The sequence below is a fragment of the Peromyscus maniculatus genome, chromosome 1 (assembly GCF_049852395.1).
Source record: "Peromyscus maniculatus bairdii isolate BWxNUB_F1_BW_parent chromosome 1, HU_Pman_BW_mat_3.1, whole genome shotgun sequence".
Lineage (NCBI taxonomy): Eukaryota > Metazoa > Chordata > Mammalia > Rodentia > Cricetidae > Peromyscus > Peromyscus maniculatus.
In genome coordinates, this window is record NC_134852.1 from 53665831 (window position 1) to 53691943 (window position 26113).

At 52.0% G+C, this 26113-nt stretch overlaps 1 protein-coding gene and 1 long non-coding RNA gene across 7 annotated transcripts in view; one reads left to right on the forward strand and one right to left on the reverse strand.

The window, feature by feature from the left end:
- Nucleotides 1-26113, forward strand: part of Actn4 (actinin alpha 4) — a 69973-nt gene that overhangs the window by 29892 nt on the left and 13968 nt on the right. For 3 of the 6 annotated variants that reach the window (XM_006981980.4, XM_006981981.4, XM_016000543.3), the window contains exons 2-9: nucleotides 14431-14545; nucleotides 14699-14818; nucleotides 16712-16798; nucleotides 17607-17694; nucleotides 19153-19231; nucleotides 20153-20234; nucleotides 20942-21027; nucleotides 25122-25214. In XM_006981980.4, coding sequence (XP_006982042.1) covers nucleotides 14431-14545; nucleotides 14699-14818; nucleotides 16712-16798; nucleotides 17607-17694; nucleotides 19153-19231; nucleotides 20153-20234; nucleotides 20942-21027; nucleotides 25122-25214 — 750 coding nt within the window. Of the gene's footprint in view, nucleotides 1-14430; nucleotides 14546-14698; nucleotides 14819-16711; nucleotides 16799-17606; nucleotides 17695-19152; nucleotides 19232-20152; nucleotides 20235-20941; nucleotides 21028-22690; nucleotides 22777-25121; nucleotides 25215-26113 lie in introns of all 6 variants that reach the window. The other 3 variants (XM_016000542.3, XM_076578091.1, XM_006981982.4) reach the window with 1 other exon arrangement.
- LOC121828818 (uncharacterized) lies at nucleotides 6982-17687 on the reverse strand. The gene is made up of 2 exons (XR_006071422.2): nucleotides 17582-17687; nucleotides 6982-7049 (listed from the first exon to the last, which is right to left on the reverse strand). It is a non-coding gene; the product is annotated as an uncharacterized LOC121828818 (long non-coding RNA).

Here is a 26113-nt window from a genome sequence, read left to right on the forward strand (position 1 = left end):
ACACACACATACAGGCACATCGGCCGGCCACCTAGGGAAGTAGTCAGCACATGGTAGCACTTTGGTACCTTTGTAAATGGAAATGAGTGAATGGAATCTGGCAGAGACTCAGAGCAGTGGTTCCCTTCTGGGGGCCTGTGGCTGTTGGTAAGGCCCACATGCTGGGATGGCTTTGGGGATTCCTGTAGGGCAGGCACAGCTGGTTTCTTTGGTTCTCATACAGTATCTTTCTTGTGTATATGGGCATTGGTGCTTTGCCTGCGTGTATATGTATGTCTTGTGTAAGGGTGTCAGGTCCCTTGGAACTGAGGTTACAGACAGCTGTGAGCTGCCATGTGAGTGCTGGGAATTAAACACAAGTCTTGGAGGAGCAGCCAGTGCTGTTACCCACTGAGCCATCTATCTGACGCCCCCCCCCCCTTATATTACCAAAACAAAACCAAACCCAGGGTCTCCACGTAGCCCAGGCTGGCACATGCAGCCCTCCTGTCTCAGCTTCTCAAATGCTGGAGTTTCTCACGAAGGAGCCTGTATTCACATTGCCCATCTTGTCCATCGGCATAAAGAGCTGTGCCTCCCAGTAGCCTCTGCTTGTTCTAGCCCTTCTGGGAGAAAGCAGGCACAGGGGCCAGGCCCTCAGACCCAGGCAGGACTGCTGTTCAGCTATAGGCTGAAGTCGATTTCCTCCGGTCCTACCTTAAGCTTGGTCTACAGGCCGCCAACCCCTCCCCCTGTCTAAAAGGCACACAGATGCAGTTGGACTTCGCCTTTGTTTTGTGAGTCACTGGTTATGGCCTGTCATAAGTTGTTATTTCCTATACTTTTAGAGCAGCTTTATCGGGTGTCGCCCGAGCAACCTGGACTGGTTTTGATACGGAGGTCAGTTAACACGTTGTGTTGAAATCTGTCGTTGTGCCCATATAAGGCAAACTCCTTGGGTTACTTTTTACCTTGGCAGAATCACAGGAATGTCAAGGTAACCAGGCTACCTCAGGAGCTCTGATTCTCACCTGGTCACCTGACTTGCCCTCCCTCTACCATGACTCACCCTGCAGTGCGGGCCTGAGGTAAATCTGCCTGAGGGCCCGGGACTGCCTTTGGACTGGAGTCTTCCGGGGAATCAGATGAGAAGCAATGGAAGAGCCTAATGGGGGAGCAAAGCAGGCAGCAGAAGCTGTAAAGTCAGTCTTGGCTAGTTAGTGGGACTCCAGTCCCACCATTAGGCAGCTCCTCCAGCATTGGGAGCCTTAAAACGGTACAATCAAAGCACGGAGAACATATCCTGTACACCATGCGTCATTTGTGTAATTACGTTAGGGTTAGCTTAATGCTCCACCCAGTCACAAAAATACCTCTTGTTGTCTCACCGAGACTCAGGAGCTTTGAGGGGGGTGCTGAGAGGGTACAAAGCCAACCCCTCACCCCATGTCTGCCCATGTTAAAATGGGATCTATACCTCACCATGCCCATCACCCTGTCCTCACAGCAGACTAAGCGCCTGCCCAGTTCGAAGTTTGCTCCTGCTAGAGTACCAGAGTCCCCTTCTCTCAAGTCAGGTGCTCCTGGAGACAGCCTGATGAGTGTCTGCTCATACTCTAGGACCAGGCTGGGAAAGTCTGTGGGCAGTACAGGCCAGGGTAGAGTTCGCCCTGTCATTCGGCCAGCGCCAACGGTTTCACCATTTTGAATGGAGCAGCTATGAGTCAGAGGTTTCAGTGGCTCCCTGCTGGTTCCTCCTAGTCCTGTAATTACTGACTATAGAATCTGATTTTGGTTTTTCTTTTTTAAATTCTCCCCAGACACCATTCTATTGTCAGTGGAGGTTTTACATCCTCGGAGTCTGAGATAGACTGAATATGTGTGCAGAGGTGGGGAGACCTCCAAGCCCAGAGTGCTTAACCCACAAATTGTGTACCTCACAGCATCTCCAGACCAGGGACCAGCCAACGCCCATTCACACAAGGCTGGGGCAAGATGGGATAATTCCTAACTCCACCAGTTGCCTCTTGGCAACCTCTACTGGAGGCTGGGGTTTCTGGCCAGAGGCCTTTCTGAGGTTGATTGGGTTTCTTTGCTCACCCAGTGCTCTCTGAGCCTCTGCTGGGTGCTAGCCCAAGGGGAGGCCTGCTGGTTAGCACCCTAGGCTCCCACCAGTTGACCTTGGACTCAGGAAGGGAAATTGAGGATGCAGGTATGGAACCTTGCATTCTCTCTGCTTCTGAAATGGACCTTCTAACCCCAGGCTCAGAGAACAGGAAGCCAGTGACAGCAGTATTTGCAAGACATCTGTACTTGGTTCCTGTGTCCCCTGAGGGGGTCAAGACCACAGATTTCTAGACTCCTTTTTTTTTTTTTTTTTTTTTTTTTTTCCTTTTTCTTTTCTCTGCCCTGGGCTGTATGGGCCTCGTCTGCTAGAGAATGCTGTGAACTGGAATCAGACTATCCCAAAAAAGGAAAAGGTCACAGAAATTCTAGTTGCAGAGATGAAAGCAGTCCAGTTGTTAGCAGTTAGTTACTCTGCCTGCATAGTCCCCTTCTAGGTGGAGAGCCCAGACTCTGGGTGCTCAGAGCACCCGCAAAAACTTGCTGCTTGCTGGGCGGTGGCGTCTTACACCTTTAATCCCAGCACTTGGGGAGGCAGAGCCAGGCGGATCTCTGTGAGGCCAACCTGGTCTACAGAGCTAGATCCAGGACAGGCTCCAAAGCTACACAGAGAAACCCTGTCTCAACACCCCCCCCCCCAAAAAAAAAAAAAACCCTGCTGCTGGCATCTGGATGCACAGAGCGAGAATGGAATGCTTGCTCCAGTCCCTGATGCCCGCATGTCCTGACCTGTGGCACTTAAGGCCTATGGGAAGTTCCCTGGGTGGCCCTGGCCCTGGTGGGAACAGTTGTGGTGCCTGCCTAGACCACAGCCTTCACTCTCTTTGTCTGGGAGATTGGTCCATACAAAAACCTTAATGTAGCACTGGGTCTCTGGTACAGGTTGGGGTTGCAAGTCACAGTTTCCAGGTCAGAATCTTGGTCTATCTTTGTGAAGATCAAAGTTTAATCGGGTATTTAGTCCCTCACCCCCACCAGGAAACCTGGGCTCAGTTGTAAGCATTGAAGACAAATGGGCTTTTTGTCCTTGGAGCTAGTTCCTGTCCTCCAGGTTAGAAGGGCCCAGCCTGAGACCTTCCGAGCAGAATGCAGTGGGAGTGGGCAGAACTCTAATTTTACAAGTCTCTTTTGGGAGTGGAAGTTTCAACTTTTAAGAGTAACTATCTAGGTAGGCCTCACCCATTTCCTTCCTGCTGAAAAGCTCAGCAGGGAGGGCTAAACCTGCCTCCTCCATCTTCTGTCCTCCCTTCCCCCAACTTTACATCAGGCCCGTTTCTTCCTAGACAGGTGGACTTGGAGAGGTTGGACACATCTCCTTGGGGAGGACCCAGTTCTGTGGTTTGTAACCTGAGTAGCTTTGGGCTGCTTGGCTAGTTCCTGAGCGTGAGGTGCTTCCGGGAAAGTTTGTGTGACTAGGCCGGGACAGTTGGAGCACCTTCCAGCCCCAGGCTGCCTGTCCCTGCTCCTCTTGGATTTCCTTAGCGCAAAGGGGTTCATCGAGTCTAACAAACTCTTTGCTGAGCCTCAACCCCCTGTGTCTATAAGAGCTTGACTGGCTCTCTCAACCCTAGCTTCCTGTGCCCGATGAGTATTGTAAAATGCCATTGGCTCAGATCCACCTCCATGGAATCGGACTCATTTGGTCTTTGGTAAAAACCTGGTTTTGTTTTTGTTTTTCTTTTTTAAAATTAATTTTATTTAGTATGTGTGCATATGTCATGGCATGCATCTGAAGCTCAGAGGACTTGTGAGTCAGTTTTCTCCTTCCACCACGTGGATCATTAGGTTTGGTGACAAGTGTCTTTACCAACTGAGCCATCTCCCTACGCCAGTTCTGGCGTTCTTAAAAAGCAAAGCTTGCCGGGCAATGCAGGTGCATGCCTTCAATCCCAGAGGCAGGCGAATCTCTTGTGCATTTGGGGCCAGCCTAGTCTACAGAGTTAGTGCCAGGACTACACAGAGAAACCCTGTCTCAAAAAAAAAAAAAAAAAAAAAAAAAAAAAAAAAAAAAAAAAAAACAGGGAGGGGGCAAAGCTCCCCAAATTCCATATATCTATCTATTGTCAATTGATTTTTAACCAAGGATGCAATACAATTTAATTAAGGAAGAGAATAGTCTTCTCAACAAATAGTGCCTGAACAATTGAATACCACATGCAAAGAGAGGAGCTGCATACCTCACCATACTCTAGGGGCAACTTTCAATGGCTCAGAGATCTCCAAAAGCAAGCCTAGCTCTACAAATATAGACAAAAACACAGGTGTGGAGTCTCATGATCAAGAGTTAGGTGATGGCTTCTTAGATATGGCAGCAGAAACCCAAGCTAGGTTAGTACTGTATGGCTGAGCCATATCCTCAGCCCAAAGGACATAATTAAAATAAAACGATGGTCCACACAGATATTTGTAAACCATAGTTGTGATAAAGGTGTAATGTCCTACAGATAAAGAACTTCTACAACTTAGCAATAAAAAGATGAAATTTAAAAATGGGCAAAGGATTTGAATGGATAGTCTTCTTAAAGATAAACAAATGATCAGGACACTCTCATACAGATGTTTGACATCATCAGTCAGTAGTCAGAACAGAAGGTGGGGTGGTTAGTATCAAATCAAGTGCTTGCCCAGCATGCACCAGGCCTTCGGTTAGATCCCCAGCAGCACAGAAACAAAACAAATGCCCGAAGTAAGGTGTGAGTTTATACTTAAAAGTCGGGCAGGAACATGGCTTGGCAAGGATGTGAAGGGACTGGAGTTCTTGTGTTGCTGGTGGGAATGTGAGATGCTGCGGCTCTTTGTTAAGTTCCTCTAGTGTTGAAATCATAGCGTTAGCATCTAACCTAGCGATCCCACTTCCAAGCATACCCCGCCACACAAAATTTCACAAGTCTTCACAGTAGCCAGTTCATAATAGCCAAAAGGTAGAAGCAAGAATGAACTTTTTTCTCCCCCTGAGACAGGGTTTCTCTGTGTTGCTTTGTACCTTTCCTGGATCTCGCTCTGTAGACCAGGCTGGCCTGGAACTCACAGAGATCCGCCTGACTCTGCTTCCCAAGTGCTGGGATGAAAGGCGTGCGCCGCCGCCGCCGCCACCACCACCACCACCAGGCTAAGAAGGAACTTTTTTTTTTTTTTTTTTTTAAGTTTTTCGAGACAGGGTTTCTCTGTGTAGCTTTGCGCCTTTCCTGGAACTCACTTGGTAGTCCAGGCTGGCCTCGAACTCACAGAGATCCGCCTGGCTCTGCCTCCCGAGTGCTGGGATTAAAGGCGGCCGCCGCCGCTGCCCCCCCCCCCCCCCACAAGAATGAACTTTTTAAAAGGAAGTGATAATCAGACATACACATGACTCAACATGGCTGAATCTTGAAGACATACCAAGTGGAAGAAGCTGGCCTAGAGAGGCTGCATGTGTATGGAATGTCCAAAACAGGCAACTTCACAGAGATGGAAAGTGGGTCACTGTGCCTAGGAGCTAACAGTTTTCAATGATGTAGATGTCCTGGAAGTAGATAGTAGAGATCATTGCACATTGTGAATATACCCAAACTCATGGATTTTTTTAAAGCTAGATTTTTAATTATAGACTTGTGTGTGGGTATATGCACCTGAGTGCCCATGCTAGCAAAGTCCAGAAGTGTGGCATCTCTCTAAAGCTGGAGTTAGAGGTGATTGTGAGCTGTCTGACTGAAGACTGGGAACCAAACTCTCGTCCTCTGCAGGAGCAGCACATTCCTTTTTTGTTTGTTTGTTTGTTTGGTTTTTGTTTTTTGTTTTTTTTTTTTTTTTTGAGACAGGCTTTCTCTGTATAACAGCTAGCTATCCTGGAACTCACTCTGTAGACTAGGCTAGCCTCAAATGCACAGAAGTCCACCTGCTGGGATTAAAGGCATGTGCCACCCTGCCCAGCTAAGGATTAATCTTAAATTATGTGAATTACATCCCCACTGACTCTGCAAACCATATATTTTAAGAAGAATACAGAAGGCCAGCACTCTGTTTGAGGCCTGTCTATCTGAGCTACACAACAAACTCCAGGCTAGCCAGATGTGCATAGTGAGGCCCTGTCCGAAAGAAAAAAGGGATGAGGGAGAAAGAACAGTCTGTGATCTAGAAAACTCCTTCATCCAAATGACAGTGTATCCATAGTCTTACTAACCCTGAGCTGGGGAGAAAGGGAGAAGAGCTCCCTGAGTGCTTCTCACACTGAAAACTACTGGATTTGAAAGATCTAAATTTCTGCGTGTTTTTCTCTGGCCCAGAACTTGGATCCTCCTGAATCAGCTTCCCAAGGGCTGTGCTCCTCCCCCTCCCCCAGGGCCTCCTGTGTGCTGGGCAAGGACTCTCCTACCACGCTACAGCCCCAGTCCTCCAGTATAAGAAGCAGATACTTCTAACTTCTTTTCTTGTGTCTTCATTGTGTTTACTTTTTTCTTTGTTCATTTTGTCTGCAGGGGTCTCATGCAGCTCAGGCTGGTCTTACCGCTCACTGTGTAGCAGGGGTGACCTTGAGCTCTTGATCCTCTTGCCTCCACCTTCCAAGTGCCAGGAATATAGAGCCGTGCCACTGTGCCAGTTTCCTTTATTTGTTGGATGGTACAGCCAGCAACTTGGCAAACTCTAGAAAGAAGGGCCTGGCTGCTGAGGCGGGCACACTCTGAAGTGCTGCTGTTGGAGCAGTGAACAGCACCTCTGTTGATCTCTACAGGAGGTGGAGGGTCGGGTTCATTGTTGTTCTGAGACAGTCTTACCTCTGTAGCTCAGGCTGGCCTCTCCCGATGGAGTGACAGACCAGCATTTTCTTCCCTGACTTGCTTTCAGAACACATAGAGTTCCAGGGTTGTTTTTGTGACTTCCTGTAAAGGAGCAGTTTTATCCTCACCTGACGTGGTGGTGCACGCCTGCCTGCTGTCCCAGCACTGCACTCTGACACATGGCGTGAGAGAGACCTGGATCAAACCAAAGAAACCGTTAAGTGCCAGCTACGTTGGCTGAATAGGAACAGCCCAGCTCTGACCATTCTTCCCAGGAGGGTCCCATGACAGACTCCTCAGCTCCTTGTTAACATTGGAGTGGGGACTGCTTGTGAACAGATAATGTCATTTCTGATCATAAAGCTGTGGATAAAACAGAGTAAAGTGATAGCTTGGTGGAGGTTGTCCTCAGGGAAGGCCTCCAGGGATGGTGACATTTGAAGGGAGTTCTGAGTGCTGACACACAGCCAGCCCTGTGACAAGCCAGAAGAAAGCCTTAGGCCAGCATTCTCATGAGGAAAGACTGCACTCCAAAGTCCATAGGGGCATGCGTGCTCTCTGACACCCTTCAAAGAGATTGGCCCTGGCTGGAACACCGCTGCTGGAGGGAGACGGGCTGGTTCCAGGGTAGACACGCAGGACCTTTGGAATGCTCTCGCGACTGCACTCTGCAGTATTTATACCTCTCCTCCAAAGGGGAAGTCAGCTTTCTCATGTAGGCTGAGAAAAATGCCGAATAAGGCAACTAAAGACCAGACCATGAGAAGCATGCCATATTTCACTGTAATTGCTTCAAGTTAAGCTATGTTGTCATGGGGCAGTCAACACCACAGTCCATTCTGCCCCTGCCTAGGCCAGGCCCAGTGTCCTGGCCCTGCAGCAGTGGCAGTCCTGGTTCCCTGTGCTGCAGGGGTGTCTGTGTTGCATGTTGCCATGCCCTCCCCTCCCATGAGTGACCATGAGCATGCTGTTGTCTCACTGTGGCCCCTGGGTTCCATCCCCTCCAGGATCTGGTGCGGTAATGGATCTTTACAATATCACTCACAGGTACAAACTTACAACCTCTTTCAGAGGCCTCAGAGACTAGCCAAAGTGATCATCTCTGCCTGGGCAGCTGGTAACCTAGATTCCAGAGGCTGAGCCCTGAAAGCACCTTTATAGTTGGTGAGGAGGCCCAGGGCCCCACAAGCAGTCTCTGCTTTCAGGAACTGAAAAGCTCTCACTGGGTCCAGCCTGGCCTGGGGCCTGGCAGATGGGCGATAAGAAAGGTGGTTCTTTACCCTAGAAATAAATAGCTCTGCCTCTCCCATGTCCAAGCCCTGGATGTCCCTCCTGAGGACCCATGGAAGCAGGAGCCATGGGCACTGTCAGAGGCCACAGCAGACAAGGTTCAGGAGGTGGGACATCGCCTTCCCCCTCAAAGCAGCTGGTGCCCCAGTGGAGCCGCAGACCCAACACACCCAACACGGTATTTCAGAGATAAGGTTTGAAACTCCAGGACCCTAGGGTGCTCTGCCTGGGCCGAGGAAAAGTGCAGTCCAGCCTTGTGGGTGAGGCAGTAGACTGGCCTGCTGAGTGGGTGGCGGTGCGCGTGCGGATGGAGGGGGTGAGAAGTTGATGGAATCCACATGTGCGGTGTGTCGGCTAGGCCCAAACCCTTTGTCCCTTAGAGTCAGAGCCAGCATGTGTGCCTTAGCCTTGGGACGCATCACAGCCCGTCTAAGTCCAAACAGGCATTACAAGGCTTCTTGTCCTGTGCAGAGTGCAAAGAATGGGTTTTGTCTTGAGAAGTCAGGAAGAAAATGGAAGGGACTCATCCAGCTGGGCCGACTGCATCCTGTCAAGGGCCATCCTTGAGTTTGTCTTCACAGCCTGCTGCTGCCTCACTTGGCCACTGGCTTTGGGAGTGTGTGCTTCTTGTCAGGGACAACCCAGAGGGAGTTCACCTCTCTGGTTGGGGGGAGGCATCATCATCAATGAAAGGCTCATTAAAGCCCTCTGCTGCCACATTCCTGGCCGCTTAAGTCACCTCCAAACAATATCCATCATTCATTCACCCAGCCACCCCACATCCTGGTGGCTGGGTGGGTCCCTGTGACACAGGAAGGACTTTATGACCTGTAATGCCAAGCCTTCTCCCCTCCCCCAACACCGAAGCATGATAATGCAGAAAGCCCTTGCCAGGGTCCACACGGAGGCTGCTCACCTCACCCACCCAGCCCCCACTGGCCTAGCACCTGACCAGTGCCAGCACACAGGCTTCTCTTTTCCTCTCTCAGCCCTTTCCATTCCTGCCTCTAGCCCTCCTAAAATTAGAGAAGGTTCCAGCTTGCTGCAAGCAGGGCAAGCTCTGAAGACTCATCCTGTGGGTTTCCACGGGCGTTCTCAAAGGTGTACAGCCCACATCCTTCCTCCCAAGTTAGGCCAAAGGCCAGGAAAGGCTACCTTCATGGGGTGATTTCCTCTTCGGGTAGTTCTGACAGGCTGAGAGCAGGATGGCCACCCCAAAAGGGCTTTACCTTCTTCATCAGGGACAGCACCTTCTTGATCAAGTCTGTTGGCTCTCCAGCACCAGCCCACTGCCACACGACCCATATTGACACTGGTCCCTCCCTGATAAGACTGAGAGCATGGGTCTGCATCTTCAGTCATGCCATGCGTCACTGACTTCTCTGCCCTCCTTCTACCGGAAGGAAGTTTTTCCTTTCTTCCTGCTGATGACATACAGGCCTCCTGCTCTTTATGCACACTGCAGCAGTCCTGTGATCTTTGAAAGACCCTGTGAAGCTGTTCTGCCAGTGTCATTCCTTGCTCCTTTCTTTAAGTGAGTTCTGCTCTTCTGACACAGGGCCTTTGCTCAGGTTTCTGTCCCCGTTTCTCTATTCTTTGTGATTCCCTCACAGCTGCTACTTGTGTACACACACACGTGTACACACACCTGCTAAACTCTCCGCAGCTCTGGTGTTTAGAGGGGCCTTGGAAGCCTCAGGACCTGCTACAAGTCCAGGTGGGTGGATATGACTGGTGTGAGCAGCTGCCTCAGCTTTATGCTCTCCATTCCCTCTCCTGTCAGATAGGAGCAATAACAGCCCCTTCACTAAGTGGTGTGAGCACAGAGATGCTGGTGTGTGACAGGCTTGTGGGGTGGTGCCAGCGGTAAACTGGCTGTGATGCATCTGCCGTGGTTGTTGTTCCCCCTCTCTTAAGGTGTGTTTGATACGGAACGTGGCTGGATTGGTCATGTACTGGCCCTGCTTAGGGTTAGGGTATGCCAACTCAACTTCTATCAGATATTGTTGGGTTTGGGGGTTTTGTTATTGTTGTAGTTTTTGTTGTTGTTGTTGTTGTTTTGATTGTTGTGCTTGTTTTTTGGAGACAGGGTCTCTCTACATAGTTTAGCTGTCTTAGAACTCTGTATAGACCAGGCTGGCCTCAAACTCACAGAGGTCCACCTTCCTCCTGAGCCTTGTGAGTAAAGCCTCCAGGGCCATTTTTTGTCAGTGTTCGATTTCTGCTAGGCACTCACAGGTCTGGCCTAGAGACACTTAGCAGATGGCAGACTCCAGGCACCGGGGTTGTTGCAAGCAGGCCTGGGAATTGTGCATTGTGGAGGAAGTTGGGGTGGGCACATGGATTGAGGCCTCCAGCTATAGAAACCACCCTCTATGTCATCCACCCCACAGTGCTAGTCTGAATTGGGGAGGGAGAGGAGGGATCTGAGCAGAGGGTTATTTTTGTAACCAAGTATAAAAACCCATGAATTTTTAATGTCCTTTTCCAACTAACCCCCTTGCTAGTCTTGCACGGAGCAGTAGTGGCTCCAGTCACTTGTCCCCGTGTGGCTTCCTGAGAGCACACTGTTCTTGCCCTCCACTCAGGACAGGAGAGCCACACACCAGCAGACAACCCTGGAATACTTGAGGGCCAGGAAGGAGCACCTCCCTATCCTCTTGCTGGATGTCTTCCTGGCACCTGCTCTGTGTTGTGCAGTCAGAAAGATAGATGCACACGGCACAGCCACCACAGGCCTTGGGAGTGTGCACGACATCGAGAACCTCACAGGCCAGGCCCAGGGCCGAGTGACTGGCTTGCATCACTCTTTTAATCCTCATCTTAGCAGAGATTATGGTCCCCATTCATCTTTTTCATTTACCCAAGGTTATGGCAGTTTGCCTCAGTGGCAGAGGCAAGACTACCTCACTTTACTGCCCAGAGGATATGAGAAAGATGGAAAGTGTTTCAAGGGCAAGTGGGGCGGCCCCTGTGAGCACAGGTGGCTTGCACCTGGCTACTAGGGTTTATTCATTATCTCCTGCAGTCTCATGTCTCCTCTAAACTGCAGGAGCAGGCCAAGGACCTGTACAGAGGAGAGAGCGGTTCTTTAGGGGAGGAACCCATCAGTGTATATGATTCACCTGGCACTGAATATCTGCCAAGGCCCGTGACAGATGCTTAACGTGCCTTTCTCCATAGTTAATCCTTAGAGCAACTACAGGAGGTGGGTTCTGATCCGTCCATCTTACAGGACAGGAGACAAGCTGCAGTGGGTGACGTTGTTTGCACGGAGCAAATACCCAAGAAGCTGGCCTTGAGACCCTCATCTGTACTCTTTCCACAGCATGCTGGAGTAACCCGTGTAGGCCCGGGGAAGCAGGGACACCCTTCAGACACGTGCCCAGGACTCTGAGCAGTATCCGAGTACCAGGGAGCTGCCTTCCTACGTGCTCGGGCTGTCAGATGTGACTTGGTCACTTGGTGGTCCAGCCACATCTTGCACACATCTCAAGAGCACATACCCGGCATGCTCAGCCCTGTCTGCTACTGTCAATTCCTTTGAGCTCTGTTCTTGTAATTAGCAGCGTTATGGATCGAACCCAAGGCCTTTAATGTAGTAGGCAGGCGCTCCTATGGCCCAGCTCGTCCTCTGACTGCTGTACCTGCCCACTGTGTGGGACAATAAGGCTGTGAGACAGTTTTCTCCTCAGAGTTCACATGTGGCAGGAGAGTGGGCTGTGTGCCTGCTAGAACCCAGTAAGGTAGGAAACCGTTCACACTTGCCATCCTAGCACTTGGGAGGTGGAGGCAGGACGATCAAGAGTTCAAAGCTAAGGCAGGAGAGATGGCTGAGCAGTAAAGAGCACTGACTGTTCTCCTAGAGGGCCTGTGTTCAATTCCCAGTACCCACATGGCAACTCACAACTGTGTATAATTCCAGCTCCAGGAAATTCAATGCCCTCTTCCAGCCTTCAAAATGAAAAGAATTCAAATCTGGCCTCAGCTACATAGTGAGAGAGGGGCTAGTACCCTCACTTACACCCCATCCGAAAGGGCGTGGGGATAAAGATAGAGAAGTGGGTGGAAAATGCTGCTTGATGAGCGCTATGGTCTGTGCCTGCATCCTGGGAGGACAGAACAGAGCAGGCACTTGTGGAAGGGATAAACTGGGCTCCTGAAACAAGGGAAGGAGGAGCGACTGAGCATTGCCCTGCTCTTAGTGCGCAGGGTTTCACTAGGGCCCGTGTAATGCTCACAGCCCCAGTGGCATCTTCATTGCCAGTTACAGGAGAGGAAATGGATGTTAGGAAAGGTTGGGAAACTTGTCTCAGAGAATTACAGCCAGGTCTGACCTGGTTTGTCTGGATTCAGAGCTCCCAGGAGGAAGCAAGGGAAATGAGCTAGCTGGAGGGGAAGGGGACCCGCAAACAGCTAAATGAAAACCTGCTCTGGAGGCCCTCCCCTGGAGGAGCTTGCAGCTGTGGGTGATAGAAGAGCCTGTGAGAGGTGCTGTGATGCCCACTGCACAGAGGGCCTGTCTGAGCGGCACATTGAGGGAGCTGTACTGTGGGCTGCTTTTGGTTTGATTTGTTTTGTTTGAGACAGATTCTTGCTCTGTAGCTCAGGTTGGCCTCAAACTATGATCTTCCTGCCTCAGCCTCCTGAGTGCTGGAATTACAAGCATGTACCACCACACCCACATGGGCTGCATTTTGAGTGATGAGTAAGTGTTGGTTCCATTGCAAGGCCACAAAGTAGGCGGAGGCATGGTTAGTTGAGAAATAGCAGTATGCAAGCACAAGGGGGTCTCTGTCTCCAGACAAGGACCTCTGCGTGGCAGCAGGGGTGAGTGTGAGTGGCTGAGTTTTGCCACTCCGGTTTCCCTCGTTTGCTGAGTCCCTGCTGTAGGTTGACATATTAATTAGGCAGCATCTTTGTCTGGGAGGCGTCTTGTGTGGAGTCTCTGAATGAGCAGGCCTGACGGCAGTTGTCAAAACACATGATACTTGGCCAGAGGCTCCATGGAAGCCCTTGGCACCCCGTGTGGCCTTTGCTTACACCCCAGGCATGGAATGTGCTCTTGCATGTCCCTGGCGGGTTGCCCGTTTCTGTTCTGGGGGCTCCTAGGAGAAGCAAAGGCTTGGGTTTTCCCAGACTGTGCTGTGGGAGGGAAAGGGCCAGTTTCCCCAGAAGACGCCTGGGCTTGTTGGTGTTAACTGATCTGAGTTGCTTCTGTGGCACAGACAACACGCTCCAGCTTGCAGGCGCTGAGTGGCCCTGCACTTGGGTGTTCTGCCATTGTTTGCACTGTGGTGGGGTCTGGGACTGCAGCCCTCCATTCCAGAACACATGCTTTCACCTTCCACCTGATCTTCAGAAAGTTCTCAGATATGACCGCCCTCCTCTTACCTTACAGCCACCCCTAACGCACATCCAGTTCTCAAGATTGGAAAGAATGGGCCATAGAGAGAGGCCGGGTGTTGACCTGTAAGACAGCAAACTGTGGGACAGAATTGGGGCTCAAAGCCCTGGCCTTAAATGGGAGGGCTTGGCTGCTAGGCTACCTCAGCTCCAAGAAAGACAAGTGAGCCTTGGTTTGTAAGAATGCCTTGCTCACCCAGGAGCAGTCTTGGTCATAGCTGACCAGTAATAGGAAGGTCATAGCTGAGGTCCTCCCTCAGCAGGGTGCCAGGTAAACAACAACAACAAAAAGAACCGGTTTGAGGCCAGCCTGGTCTCCAAAGTGAGTTCCAGGGCAGGCTCCAAAGCTACACAGAGAAACCCTGTCTCAAAACAAACAAACAAACAAACAAACAAAGAACTTATGCCCTCTTGGACTAGGGTCTGCCTGGGAATGAGGTCTTATGCGCCTCAGTCCAACTGTTTCTAGCATCTAGAGCTAACCAGTCAGGTACAGCAGGAAGTAACTACTTTCTGTAGTTTTGTCATTGGGGTCCACATTTAAGTTAACCCCCAAGTGATTGTGTGGCTGGCGTGTTTCCCATAGGCTTCAGTGTCCTCTTTAACTGCCTGCCTGGATCATTTTTAAGATCAGCGGGGAAATGTATGTAGCTGTATGTGGTGCCAGACTTCTGCAATCTCAGTATTTGGGAGGTGGAGGCAGAAGGGCTATGAGCCCAAGGCCATCCTTGGCTATATAGCTAGCCTGAGACCGGCCTGGGCTACATGAGATGCTGTCTTAACGGCATGATGTATATGGAGGGTGGCTTCAGGGTCAGTACTACTTGGGGGAGACCCCGATGCTGGTTCACCTTCCATCCTTCTCTGTTCTCTTCTCCAGACCTTCACAGCCTGGTGCAACTCCCACCTACGGAAGGCTGGAACTCAGATTGAGAACATCGATGAGGACTTCCGGGATGGACTCAAACTCATGCTTCTCCTGGAGGTCATTTCAGGTGAGGCTCAGGGAGCGCTGATGCTGCCCCCTTGCCACCAGGAGAAGCATGTCACCCTTCCCTGCAGCTCTACCGCGGGACAGCTTCAGCCTGTGTGGTAGGGCTGGAGGGGCTTGGGTAGCTATAAAGTCCTCTCACCACCTTTCTTCTCAGGGGAGCGGTTGCCTAAGCCAGAGCGGGGCAAGATGCGAGTGCACAAGATCAACAATGTGAACAAGGCCTTGGACTTCATCGCCAGCAAGGGAGTCAAGCTAGTGTCTATTGGGGCAGAAGGTGAGCGGCGGTGGGTGCCCACTCAGCTGGGCTCCCAGGCAGGACTTCTGTGTGCTGACTACAGAAAGCTTTGCACTTAAACCCCAATACCTTCTCAATAGTGACCAACAGTGGCTACTGCCGTTGATAGCTTGAAGGATCCACAGGCTCTATACCCTTGAGCAAAAGCTAGCATGCACTAGGGGTGAGGAGGCATCTTTGCGATTGGACCCTGTACACATGACCTGGTTTCTGTCTGCTAAGAGCACCTCTGCCTACTCCATATGAGTAGAAGGAAATACAAGGAGAGAAGGGAGCTAATAACCTGAGCAGGGTATTGGAACAGGATATACAAGGTCAAAGGTCAGCCCCTAGGCTTTGGTCCAGCCGTACAGACTGAGCACATGACCCTGGACACCCAAGATCCCTCTCCTGAATGGACTCCCAAATCTGTGCCACCAACCTAGGCCAGCCCACTCTAGAACAGCAGCTCCTTAGGGCCCTGGAGTTGGGTTCCCACGCACCTTTGGATGAGACAAGGACCATGGAGCCCAGCGGCTGCCAGCAGCCTGGGCTCCCAGCTCTGCTCATTAGTCAAAGTGCAGTTTCTTGCCCTGACATTCATGCTGTCCCAGCTTTTAGAAAAACAAAGAAAACTAATTGCCATTAATGACAGGGCTGAGAATTTGGCCAGGACTCTAGGCCAGAATGTGCACCTCTGAATTCCAAGGCCCTGCCCCAGCCTGGGACCTCTGAAGAGGAGTGCCAAGCCTTGCATGCCACAGTAGAGGTAGTTTGGTGTTTGTTTAAAAAACCAAACCCCCAATTCAGTCAGGCCCAGAGATGTTCTGTCCTCTCACGGGTCTTTGCTCCGGGCTCCGCTCCAGCCCTGCACTCTCACAGCTGCATTTGTTTCGTTCTGAGGCTCGTCTGTAAACACAGAAGGGCGGAAGGAGAGACCCGCTCTGCAAACGTCCCTCCCTCTTCAAGTCCTAAGTGATTCTGTCCCAATCCCTGTGACCATCACATGCATGCCTAGAAAAGGGTAGAGGGCAGCCTCACAGAGCATGCTTGAGAATGCTGGCCCTGGTCCTGTTTCCTGGCCCCTCAAATGGTCTGGCAGTCGAGGAACATGGCTTCTTCCTCAGGGTTAGGAGAGGGTGATTTGAAGCACAGAGGCCACTGGTGGATGTGTCATGCCTCTTCCTTCCAGAACTCTGGCCAGCCTATACCTGTGTCAGCTGTGGGGTGGGGCACGTCCCTTGACTGAAGGAACCCAGCCCTCTTGAAGCTTAGCTTAGCTTTTCTGATGGGAGAGCTGTTGTCCCCATGCTGTAGTGGGCAGGTAACCCTGCTGCTGTGAATCCTGGGAAGGCAGGACAGACGTTCCATTCCCCTGCCTTCCCTAGCGCTCAAGTCGTAGACTGCTTACCTAATATTGTCTGCTGTGAATGAGCTTTAAGTTGGGATACCTACTGTGCACAGAGGCGGGCAGGCTGTAGGGTCACTAGGAGGCAGCATTGTCTGGTTGTGCAAGAGGTGGTGGTAGAAAGGATGTGGCTGGTCCTTAGTAGGTGTTAGTGTAACAAGCGGGCTGAGCAAAGACCTACTTAGCCCTAAGTGCAGGCTACTCACATAATGGTGGAATCTTGCCACAGCAGTGGATGACAAGTGTGAGGTGAGGACCACAGGCCTGGGACAGTCTTGGGAGGAGCAGTCCTACGAGCTGGCAGTGGAGAAGAGGCCTTTGTGACGAGGAAGCATGTGTACAGAGGCCTGGGGACTTCGAGGATAGTACTAGTGTCTAGAGAATACTCAGTGCTTCCTCCTGCTAAGGCTCGGCCTGGGGGTGAGGCAAGGAGCCTGGCTCTCATTAACAACCTGCTTTCCCCCTGTCCTTTGTCCCTTGTGCAGAGATTGTGGATGGCAATGCAAAGATGACCCTGGGAATGATCTGGACCATCATCCTCAGGTTCGCCATCCAAGACATCTCTGTGGAAGGTAAGCCATGGCAGAGGCATCTTCACTCTCCCAGGACTGGGGAATTAAGAAAGAACTCTTGTTTTTGTCTCCATGCTTCCATGCTTGCTTGGGGCCTATCTCTCCCACAGCCCTTCCTGGCCCCAGGTTACACCAGGACACTGGTGCTTTGTGGCCTCAAGTTCTTGAACCAACCTCATGTTCTCCTTGTGAAGTAGACCAGGATGTATAGCCTGGTGACCTGGCTTCTCTTTCTTTCTGCTCCACATACCTATTGAGGGATGTGTCTTGGACCGCTTAGGCCGTCCAGGAATGTTGCCACTTCCAACTAGCCACTGTGGGCTACGAGGCCAGTGTGTGGTGGGGCTCCTGGGTGCTAGGTCACCATGGTAACCAGGGTAGATATGTTCCTGTAGGACTCCCAGTATAAGGACTGCCTAGTTACCCACAAGGAAAAGATGGCACCTGGGGGCTTATTGTAAACAGCCTGAGGCTAGTCTCCAGGGCTCCCACACCATGTGGCCTAGTGGCTAAGAGCAGGCTAGTCAGAGATGGGGACAGGTTCAGGTCCTGTCCTTGCTACTTTCTGGGATAGCCCCAGTGACAAGGCTTCTTGGAGCTAAGCTCTGTGTGCTGGCAGTTGGATGGGCAGAGATCCATCCATATCCAGAGTGGGAGCAGCTGCCACTGCTGCTGCTGTATGATGTCTTCTGTCTTTTCCCTGGGGTTTCATTTGTACCCATACCTGAGGCTAAAGGACTGTCCAGCTTGAGCCCTGGTCTGTGGGCGTAAGCTTGACCTTACCTTTCTGTCATTGTGTGCTTTGCAGAGACTTCTGCCAAAGAAGGGCTCCTCCTCTGGTGCCAGAGAAAGACAGCCCCATACAAAAATGTCAACGTCCAGAACTTTCATATCAGGTAGGTGCCTGGCAGCACCCTGCTTGTCCTGGGATCCAGGTACTTCCTTCCTCATGTTTTCGTTTCGGTCTGTGATAGAGCAAGCCTCAGTATAAGTCCCGCCCTGCCATAGGCCCCTGTGCGCTCATGGACAGTCTGTTCAGAGAGGAGACTCTAAAGTTCTTAAAAGAGCTACAGGCTCGCCAGCACTTCTTCCTTAAGCAGAGTGGCTCTCGGAGACCACAGTCAGGCTCTTTCTTCATTTGTACATTGCAAAAGGGACCAGTGCATAGATTGCCATTGTGTTTAACCTCAGAGTATGTGCTCTCTATCAACTAAGGCCAGCAAAACTCAGCCCAGCCAGTGGTCTGCTGTTACCGGGGTGAAGGAGGCAGAGGATAGGTGCAATTACTATAAACTGAGGTGGACAGAGTTTGTGCCCTGTGAGGCCAGAGCAGCCGGAGGCTATTGTCTACCTGGGGTGTGCTTGAACTCAGTCAGTGCATGACTCTGCCACCTAAGCCTCTGGGACAGGATCCACAGGGCCCTGCTTTGTCCTCGGCCTCTCTGGGGCCCATGCTGCTGTCAGGGCCTTTCTCATTGTGCTCTGTCCTTGAAAGCACATAGTTCCCTTGGTGGCTCTGCCCAGTGTAGCTTCCTCTGCTGCCTGCAGTGGACTCACTATAACTTTACTTCTTGAATAAACAGTAAGTATCTACAGCTTGCCTGCTGCTCCTACACTTGGGGGCACAGCAGTGGCTCCCCGCAGGCAGGTCTCACCTGCCCTCCCAGCTGAGGACCATAGGCATCCCAGATGCAGATGGTGGGGCTGCTTGTCTCCAACAGTGAGGAGATGGGGAGTAAGCAGGAGAGCCTTTCTGAGCAGGGAATACAGAAATCCATCCTGGAAGGAACCAATCCCTGCCTAATCTAGCTTGGGACTTTGTGGGGATCATTTTGCTCCAGAGAACTTCAGTCCATCCAACACTCAGGCATGTAGCCAGCCCCTTGCCTGTGCCTCCATGATTGGATCAGCCAGAGTTCAGGATCCTACCCAGCTCCCATAGTGTCCCCTGGTGCGGGCCTGTCCTCTTTAATGAGCCCTTGTATGCAGTGCAGGCTACTTCGGCCGTCTCATTGGTCAGCAGGCACCCAGGACTTGTCACATGTAAGGCTCTGTGAAACCTCAAATCCTCACAGCAGCTCTTAGATAGCTGCTGCCGCTATCCCCACTTTCTAGGCACAGCAACTGAGGACACGGTTCTGCGATTTGCTCAAGGCCACACTGCCAGTGCTCAATTAGTACTTTTTCTCAGTCTGTCTGGCTTCTGAGGTTGTGCTCAAAGCTACCCTGGCATACCATGTCCCTGCAGTGCCTGCCGCACACTGCAGAACCTTCTGTGTGTGGGATTTAGTCATTGCTGTAGGTGCTCCCAAGGCAGCAAGGAGCCGCCTCATAACCTTTGCCTTCTCTTACAGCTGGAAGGATGGTCTGGCCTTTAATGCCCTCATCCACCGGCACAGGCCTGAGCTGATTGAGTATGACAAGCTGAGGAAGGTATGTGACCTGGATTCTGCCTAGCTACGGAAGCTGGGAGAACCTCATGCTAGCTTTTTCCTGGTCACTACCTTGGTGGCTGACGTTCACCTCCTAGACACCCTCGGGCACTATCCCTCCATGGGCACTGCAGCTGGCTGGACTGTTTTAGAACCTGTCTTACTTGACCTTTGACCCTCTTTCTTGACCTTCTGGATTCTAGAAGCATTCTTCTGTTTGGGGGAGGGAAGAAGGGAGTTTGAAACCTTCCAGGGGGCCACCATTTCCTGTGCAGTCTTGCTCTTATTTGCTTACACAAAGCTGCAGGCCTGGCCTCCTGGGAAAGACAGGGAACCATGTCTAAAGCAGCCAGCCACCTGTGTCACACTAGGCCAATGGGATTGCAGAATGCAGGGCCAGACAGCTGCTGCGGAATGATGGTACTCTTGGGCTGCTCTGGTTGGGGAAGGGCCCTGGAGCCTGAGAGAACTCAATCAGGAGTGTTGGGGGAGAACATGTACCTAGCCTGCTTCGGGGTGGTGGGAACAGGGGTTCTACTGAGGCTAGCCTCAGCAAAGTGGTGAGGGGAGTGAAGCAGAGCAGGCCTGTTGAGCAGGCCCTGGCCAACCCTGCAGCAGTGGAGTCTGGGGTAGGCACTGAGGTGTTGTAGAGAGGGAAACATGTATGTTCTTACTTGGTACACACACACACACACACACACACACACACACACACACACACCATGGTCTCCCAAGCCTGGACCACACCTACAGCCAGCTTTGGGCAGGAATTGTGTAGAGCACACAGGGATGAGAATTCCGAAGACACTTTCCAGCCCTGCTCCTCAGGGCTCTCCTGTCTCAGGCCAGCCCTTTGCCTTTTACAAATGATATGTGTTCTGCTCCTGATGGAATTCTACATTTCTCCCACCTGTCTGCCCAGGATGATCCCGTCACCAACCTGAACAATGCTTTTGAAGTGGCTGAAAAATACCTTGATATCCCCAAGATGTTGGATGCTGAGGGTGAGTGCCTCCCTATGTTCAGTCAACACTGTGTTTCCTGGGCCTCGTCTGTCTGGGCCTGGCTTTGGCTGGGCTGCGCAACTCATCAAGCCTGGGGAAAACCTTGGGGCTCTTAACTGGCTGAGCCAGGGAGAAAGGTCGGATGAACCTGAGGGGGCCAGAGCAGTGCACCATGAGCCAGAGGGGGCCAGATGCATCCAGAATGGCAGAAGAGGGAGAGAGGGCCGTGCTTAAAGAGTCGGCTTTTTTGGGATCATGGACTGTCTAGACTCACAGAGCGGGCAAGGTGGCTGAAGAGGCCCGCCCCTGGCTTCCTGTGAACAACCCTGACCCCTCTCTCCTGACCAGCTGAAGGCCTGGGGTCTGGAGCCCGCCAGAGTGGAATGTTGTTTTTTCCTTTTCCGGCTTTGCTCCATTTCCCAGACAGCACCACCTCCAGGCAAGACCCATGTCTCTGGCCTCTGGTGGCCCTTGGAGTTCACTGTCCTGCTGCCCCTTGAGGCCATTCTCAGAGAAAGGAAGTGGCCTCATTCCAGTGCAGTTACCACAGCTTTGGTCTTTCCTGACTGAGACCATGGGGGGAGGTTAGGATGTAGCTGAGCCCAGCTGGCATTCCCCTTGCTTAGCTGTGGCTTTGGGAGCCTGTGGGTCCTAGCACGTGGCCTCACCCCTGCTTGGGCCATTTAACCCTTGTTGTTCACTTACAGACATCGTGAACACAGCCCGGCCCGACGAGAAGGCCATAATGACATATGTGTCCAGCTTCTACCATGCCTTTTCAGGAGCGCAGAAGGTACCGGGCAGGGCCAGGCAGCCCTCCTCGCCGCCACTGCCAATGCCGCTGCTGCCTTTCGCCTCCCACGCTCACTTCATTTCTCTTGCAGACGGTAGTGGCTTCTCTTGGACTAGAAGTCAGCTCCCTCAGTCCTGGCCATTGCTGCCTGGCTAGTCCTTGCTCAGTCTGTGGGTGCCTACTGTATACCAGGCTCTGTTCAGGCAGTGAGGACACAGGTTCCTGCTGATTCAAGGAAGCTTACTTCCCAGTAGGTGAGACAGACAGGGCATGTGATGTGATGAGGAGCCAGTGGAGGCCAGGGGACAGGGTGGTGTGGTAGACTGCTGGGTCCACTGGTAGCCAGGGCCATCTGCTGGAAAGGGGCTTCACCAGAAGCAGAGGCCGCCAGGTAAAGGCTGCACAAGCAGTGGAAGCAGTGGGACCTGGGGAGATGACAAGGACCGGAAAGCAGAGTAGCAAAAGGCATCCAGCTGTGCTTCACTCTAGGGCCTGGGAGGCCTCTGCTTAGCTTAGGGTTTCTCCTTTTTTAAATTTATTTATTTTTGTTTTTTGCACGTGTGTCTGTGTACCACATGTGTACCTGCTGCCTAGGGAGGCCAAGTGTTGGATCCTCTGGAACTAGAGTTACAGATGGCTGTGAGCTGCCATGCGGGTGCTGGGAATTGAACCATAAGTCCTCTGGAAGAGCAGGCAGTGTGTTTAATTGCTGAGCCATCTCTCCAGTTCTTTTTTGTGTGATTGGTTTTGTTTTTTGAGACAGGGTCTCATGTAGCTCAACCAGCTATAAAGTCCTGATACTCTTTTGTCCTCCTCCCAAGTGCTGGCGTGTGCGACCACGTGGGTTTTTGTTATTGTTTTCTTTTTTGTCTGTTTTTCAAGACAGTTTCTCTGTTGTAGCCCTGGCTGTCCTGGAACTCTTTTTGTAGTCCAGGCTGGCCTCGAACTCAGAGAACCATCTGCCTCTGCCTCCCAAGTGCTGGAATTAAAGGCCTGTGCCACCGCTGCCACTTGGCTTTTTTTTTTTTTTTTCTTTTTCTTTTTTTTTTTTTTTCTTTTTCTTTTTTTTTTTCTCGGAGACAGTATCTTGATGTAGCCCTGGCTATCCTGGTAATCCTAGGATTTTCTATGTAGACCAGGCTGGCCTTGAACTCTCAGTGATCTTCCTGTCTGCCTCTGGGTGCTAGAATTGCCACTATGCCGGACTCTTTCTTTTTGAGACCTGATCTTACTCTGTAGCTCTGGCTGGCCTCAAACTTTAGCTCTTCCTGCCTCCGCCTCCCGAGTGCCAGGATTACAGGTGTGCACTATTGAGCCCAACATCATTTAGAGTTTATGAAAAAATGGTCGGTAGTTCAGGTGACATGGTTCAGGCTTTCAGAAAACAGTTGCTTAACTTTTGACTTTTCTGGCTCCAGATGCAACTGCTTCGTACAGTCTAGTTAGTTTGTTTCAGCGGCCTGGTTGAACAGGAGGCCCCTCCCTCGGAGCCTGATGGCCTTCTGCACACTGGCAGGGCCTCTCCCCCAGGTCTGAGCCCCACTGGCTTCCAGTCCAGAGCAAGCACTATTCTTCCCGCATGAGCCTTGGGCCAGCTGGCCACCTCCCTCCTGCGTCTTTCACTCTCTCCTGTCTCTCTCTTTCTCTCTCTCTCTCTGCGCAGATATTGTGGGCACTCTGAGGCCAGATGAGAAGGCCATCATGACTTACGTGTCCTGCTTCTACCACGCTTTCTCGGGGGCCCAGAAGGTGAGCCAGGGTGGGAGTCCACTGCTGTGGACTCAGATTTGCCCTTTGTGTCACATGCACGCCAGCACTGTGGGTCCACATGTACCTGGGTAGAGCCCTGGCTGACCAGTGGTGAATCTGTCCCCAAACCTCACAGACGTTCTTGCACTTGAGCATAGCCACCTATGGTAGACAGTGACACAGCTCGAACCACAGACGGGGTAGAAGTCCAGCATCACAATAGATGATAAAGCCGGGCTGGGACCCCTTGCTTGTCATGACCTCTGCTTCAGGGCCACTTACCTGGTGAACCTCCTTTCAGGAAATTCTTTCCTGCTCAGGCGCTGAGGAGGCTCCTGAGAGCAGGCTGCCTCTGGAGCTGATGGAGGTGGGACAGGTAGACGTGTCTATTTTGTCCTGAGTCCCCCAGAGGTCTGCTGACCTCACACCACAGCGTGGCTCCTGCCAGGGACTCACGGTTCTACGCAGAGGCCTGGGCACTTCTGTGCCCTCCTGGTCTTGAAAAGTGGCTTGGACAGCAGCATCATGTTAGCCAGGAGCTAAGAAGGGATGGGTGCTTGCTTTGGGAACCTTTGCCTCGCTGGGCCCTCTCCAAGGCCATTAGACCCATCTGAAAGAAAAGGAAACTGAGGCTCTGAAACTGTATCTGTCGTCTTCTGTAGACTGCCTTCTTAGATTAGAGCATTACATCCAGTGGGTGCCTCACCGTGGGCAGTCTGGTCTGCCCCTGCTTTGCCCTCTCTTGGTGCATGTTCTTGAGTAGTTTACTCGACCTTAGTGTCCCCATTATAAGATGAGAGTCCTATTACCCCTTACAGAATTTTTCTAGGCATGAAATAATAAGCTCCAGGGCTTAAGGCAGTCTGTGGCACAGCAAGGCTACCCAGTTCTTTCCAGACCCCTCCCCAGATAGCCAGCTTTCAGAGCCCCTTTCCCATCTGCCCAGCATGGGTTAGCTCTTGTACCTGGTGTGTTATGCTGGGGGGCATGGGGAAGGAGGAAGCCCATATCCCCCCCCCATGCTGGTAAGGAAGGCTGAGTGGGAACAGGTAGTGACCAGCCCCAGCTAACAGCATGACTACTACTGGACACCCACAGTGGGCCTCCCTAGCCTCATGTTGTGTTTGCCTCCACACCTGGAACTGTCCTTACTTAGGTCTGGTAGAGGGAGGACAGGGGATCTGCTGGATCCACCTTTCTCGTCAGAGTGTACCCTCAGGACACCTGGCAGTGCCTTTCACTCTTGCTGTCGTTTCCCCAGAGGCCAATCTGTCGCCTCAAAAAGTGTTTTCTGGGTGAATTCAGGCCTGGCACAAGAGTGCTATCCTCCCTGTGTCTGGTTCCCAGAGCATTCTTTCTTCCTTTATGCACTTACATTCATCCATCCTGGGCACCTAAAACGCCCCAAGTCCCAGCAGTGCAGCAGAACACCTGGCTACAGCACCGCAGCTGCAGAGTAGGTTAGAGGGTAGAGCTGGGGTACCAGCAGACTGCTCAGTCAGGGTCCGAAGCTGACCCCAGCAGCACCTCTGGCATAGGCCCTTGTGAGTCTCACCCTGAAACAAGGTCTGGTGTTAGTCCCGGGGGCTTCCTGCAGCATGGCGTGTGGTGTGCACCCAGGCTCACACCACCTGTGGCTGCTTTGCTGACCCTACCTATCCCTGTGCCGTGTGTGGATGGGAAAGTGCGCTGGGCCTGGAGCCGGCTCCCGAGCTTGTTTTCCTCCTCATCACTCTGTAGACCCTCCTCACTATTTCTGTTCCTGTTCTGTTGCCGTTCCAACTCTTCTTGGACCTTTTCTGTGCTGCCTGAAAGGTACTTGCCTCCCTTCTCCTGTGTGGCACTTTCCCCTCACCCAAGTTCCTTAGAGTTCGGGACCAGGGGCCAGCTCTGTGTCTACCCTCCCCATGCTTTCTTCTGCCCCTCAGATTGTGATTTGTTGCCCATATGAGCTTGTATAGTCAGCCACACCTCTTGAGTGGGAGCCAGAAGGGGCAGAGCATGCACTGACCACAGGGACTCCATGGTACTGGCACCCCACCTCCAGCGATGTTCCCATTCAAGGGGAGACTCTCGCCAGTTCTTAGGTTCAGCACAGCCCCACCCATTCCTGGGCACTAGAAGCCTGGTTCTAAGCAGGGGCTCAAGTCTTGCCACTACCCTTCTCAACAAGGCCCCTAAGGACATGGCCGCTCGAGGCCATCATCTTATTGGAGATGTACTTCCTCTCTTTCCTCTTTGGGGAGTTCTCTGTGGGTCTTGGACATGCTGCTTTCGAGGGACCTGCTTGTTGGAGGGAGGGTCCCCAGCCCCGGGCAGTCCTGACTGTGTGTTTCCCACCCCAGGCCGAGACTGCTGCCAACCGGATCTGCAAGGTGCTGGCTGTGAACCAGGAGAACGAGCACCTGATGGAAGATTACGAGCGCCTGGCCAGTGATGTGAGTGTGTGCTCCATGCCCCACCAGAGTGAAATATAGGCAGGGAGGGCCAGAGAGATGGCCCAGCTGTTAGGAGTATTTGTTGCTCTTCCAGAAGACCTGAGTTCAGTTCCTGGTCTCTGGAGGCCAGTGGCACATAGACATACATGCAAGCAAATACCATTACATATCAAACAAAAAATGAAGGTTTGGGGTTTGCAGGGGAGTGGGGTACACAGGGAGGCAGGAGAAGTAAACGGAATCTTACATAGCCAAGTCTGGCCTTGAACTTCTGATCCTCCTGCCTCCACCTCCCAAGTACTAGAATGACAAATACCGTTTTGCTGTGAAAGTAGATGTAGCAGTGAGACCTAGAAAATGTGGAGTGCAGAACTTGGTTTGGATTCACCATGCTCGAGTCCAGAGCGTGGGTTTCTACCAAGATGTTCGGTTTCAGATTCCAAAGAGCATGTCTATGTTCTTAGAACCATGACTCCTAGACCTGGAGGATTTCAGGATTACTGGTTTGAGGTGCTAGATGTCAGACATGGGGCCTCATGCCTGCTAGGCAAGCACTCGCCCTCTGAGCCACATCCTCGCCCCAGGCTGTAAGATTTCGTGCACTGGAAAAACTTGAAAGATGTTCAACAGTCAACCCAAAGTGGCCAACTTCCCCCAGTTGAGGGTGTACTCTGGCCATGCTGGGGCTGGGGTGGAGCTGGTTGAGGGTGTCCACTGGCCATGCTGGGGCTGGGGTGGAGCTGGTTGAGGGTGTCCACTGGCCATGCTGGGGCTGGGGTGGAGCTGGTTGAGGGTGTCCACTGGTGGAGCTGGAGTGGAGCTGGTTGAGGGTGTCCACTGATGGGAGCTGGGGCTGGGGTGGAGCTGGTTGCTGGGCTCTTGCTTACCATGTTCAAGGC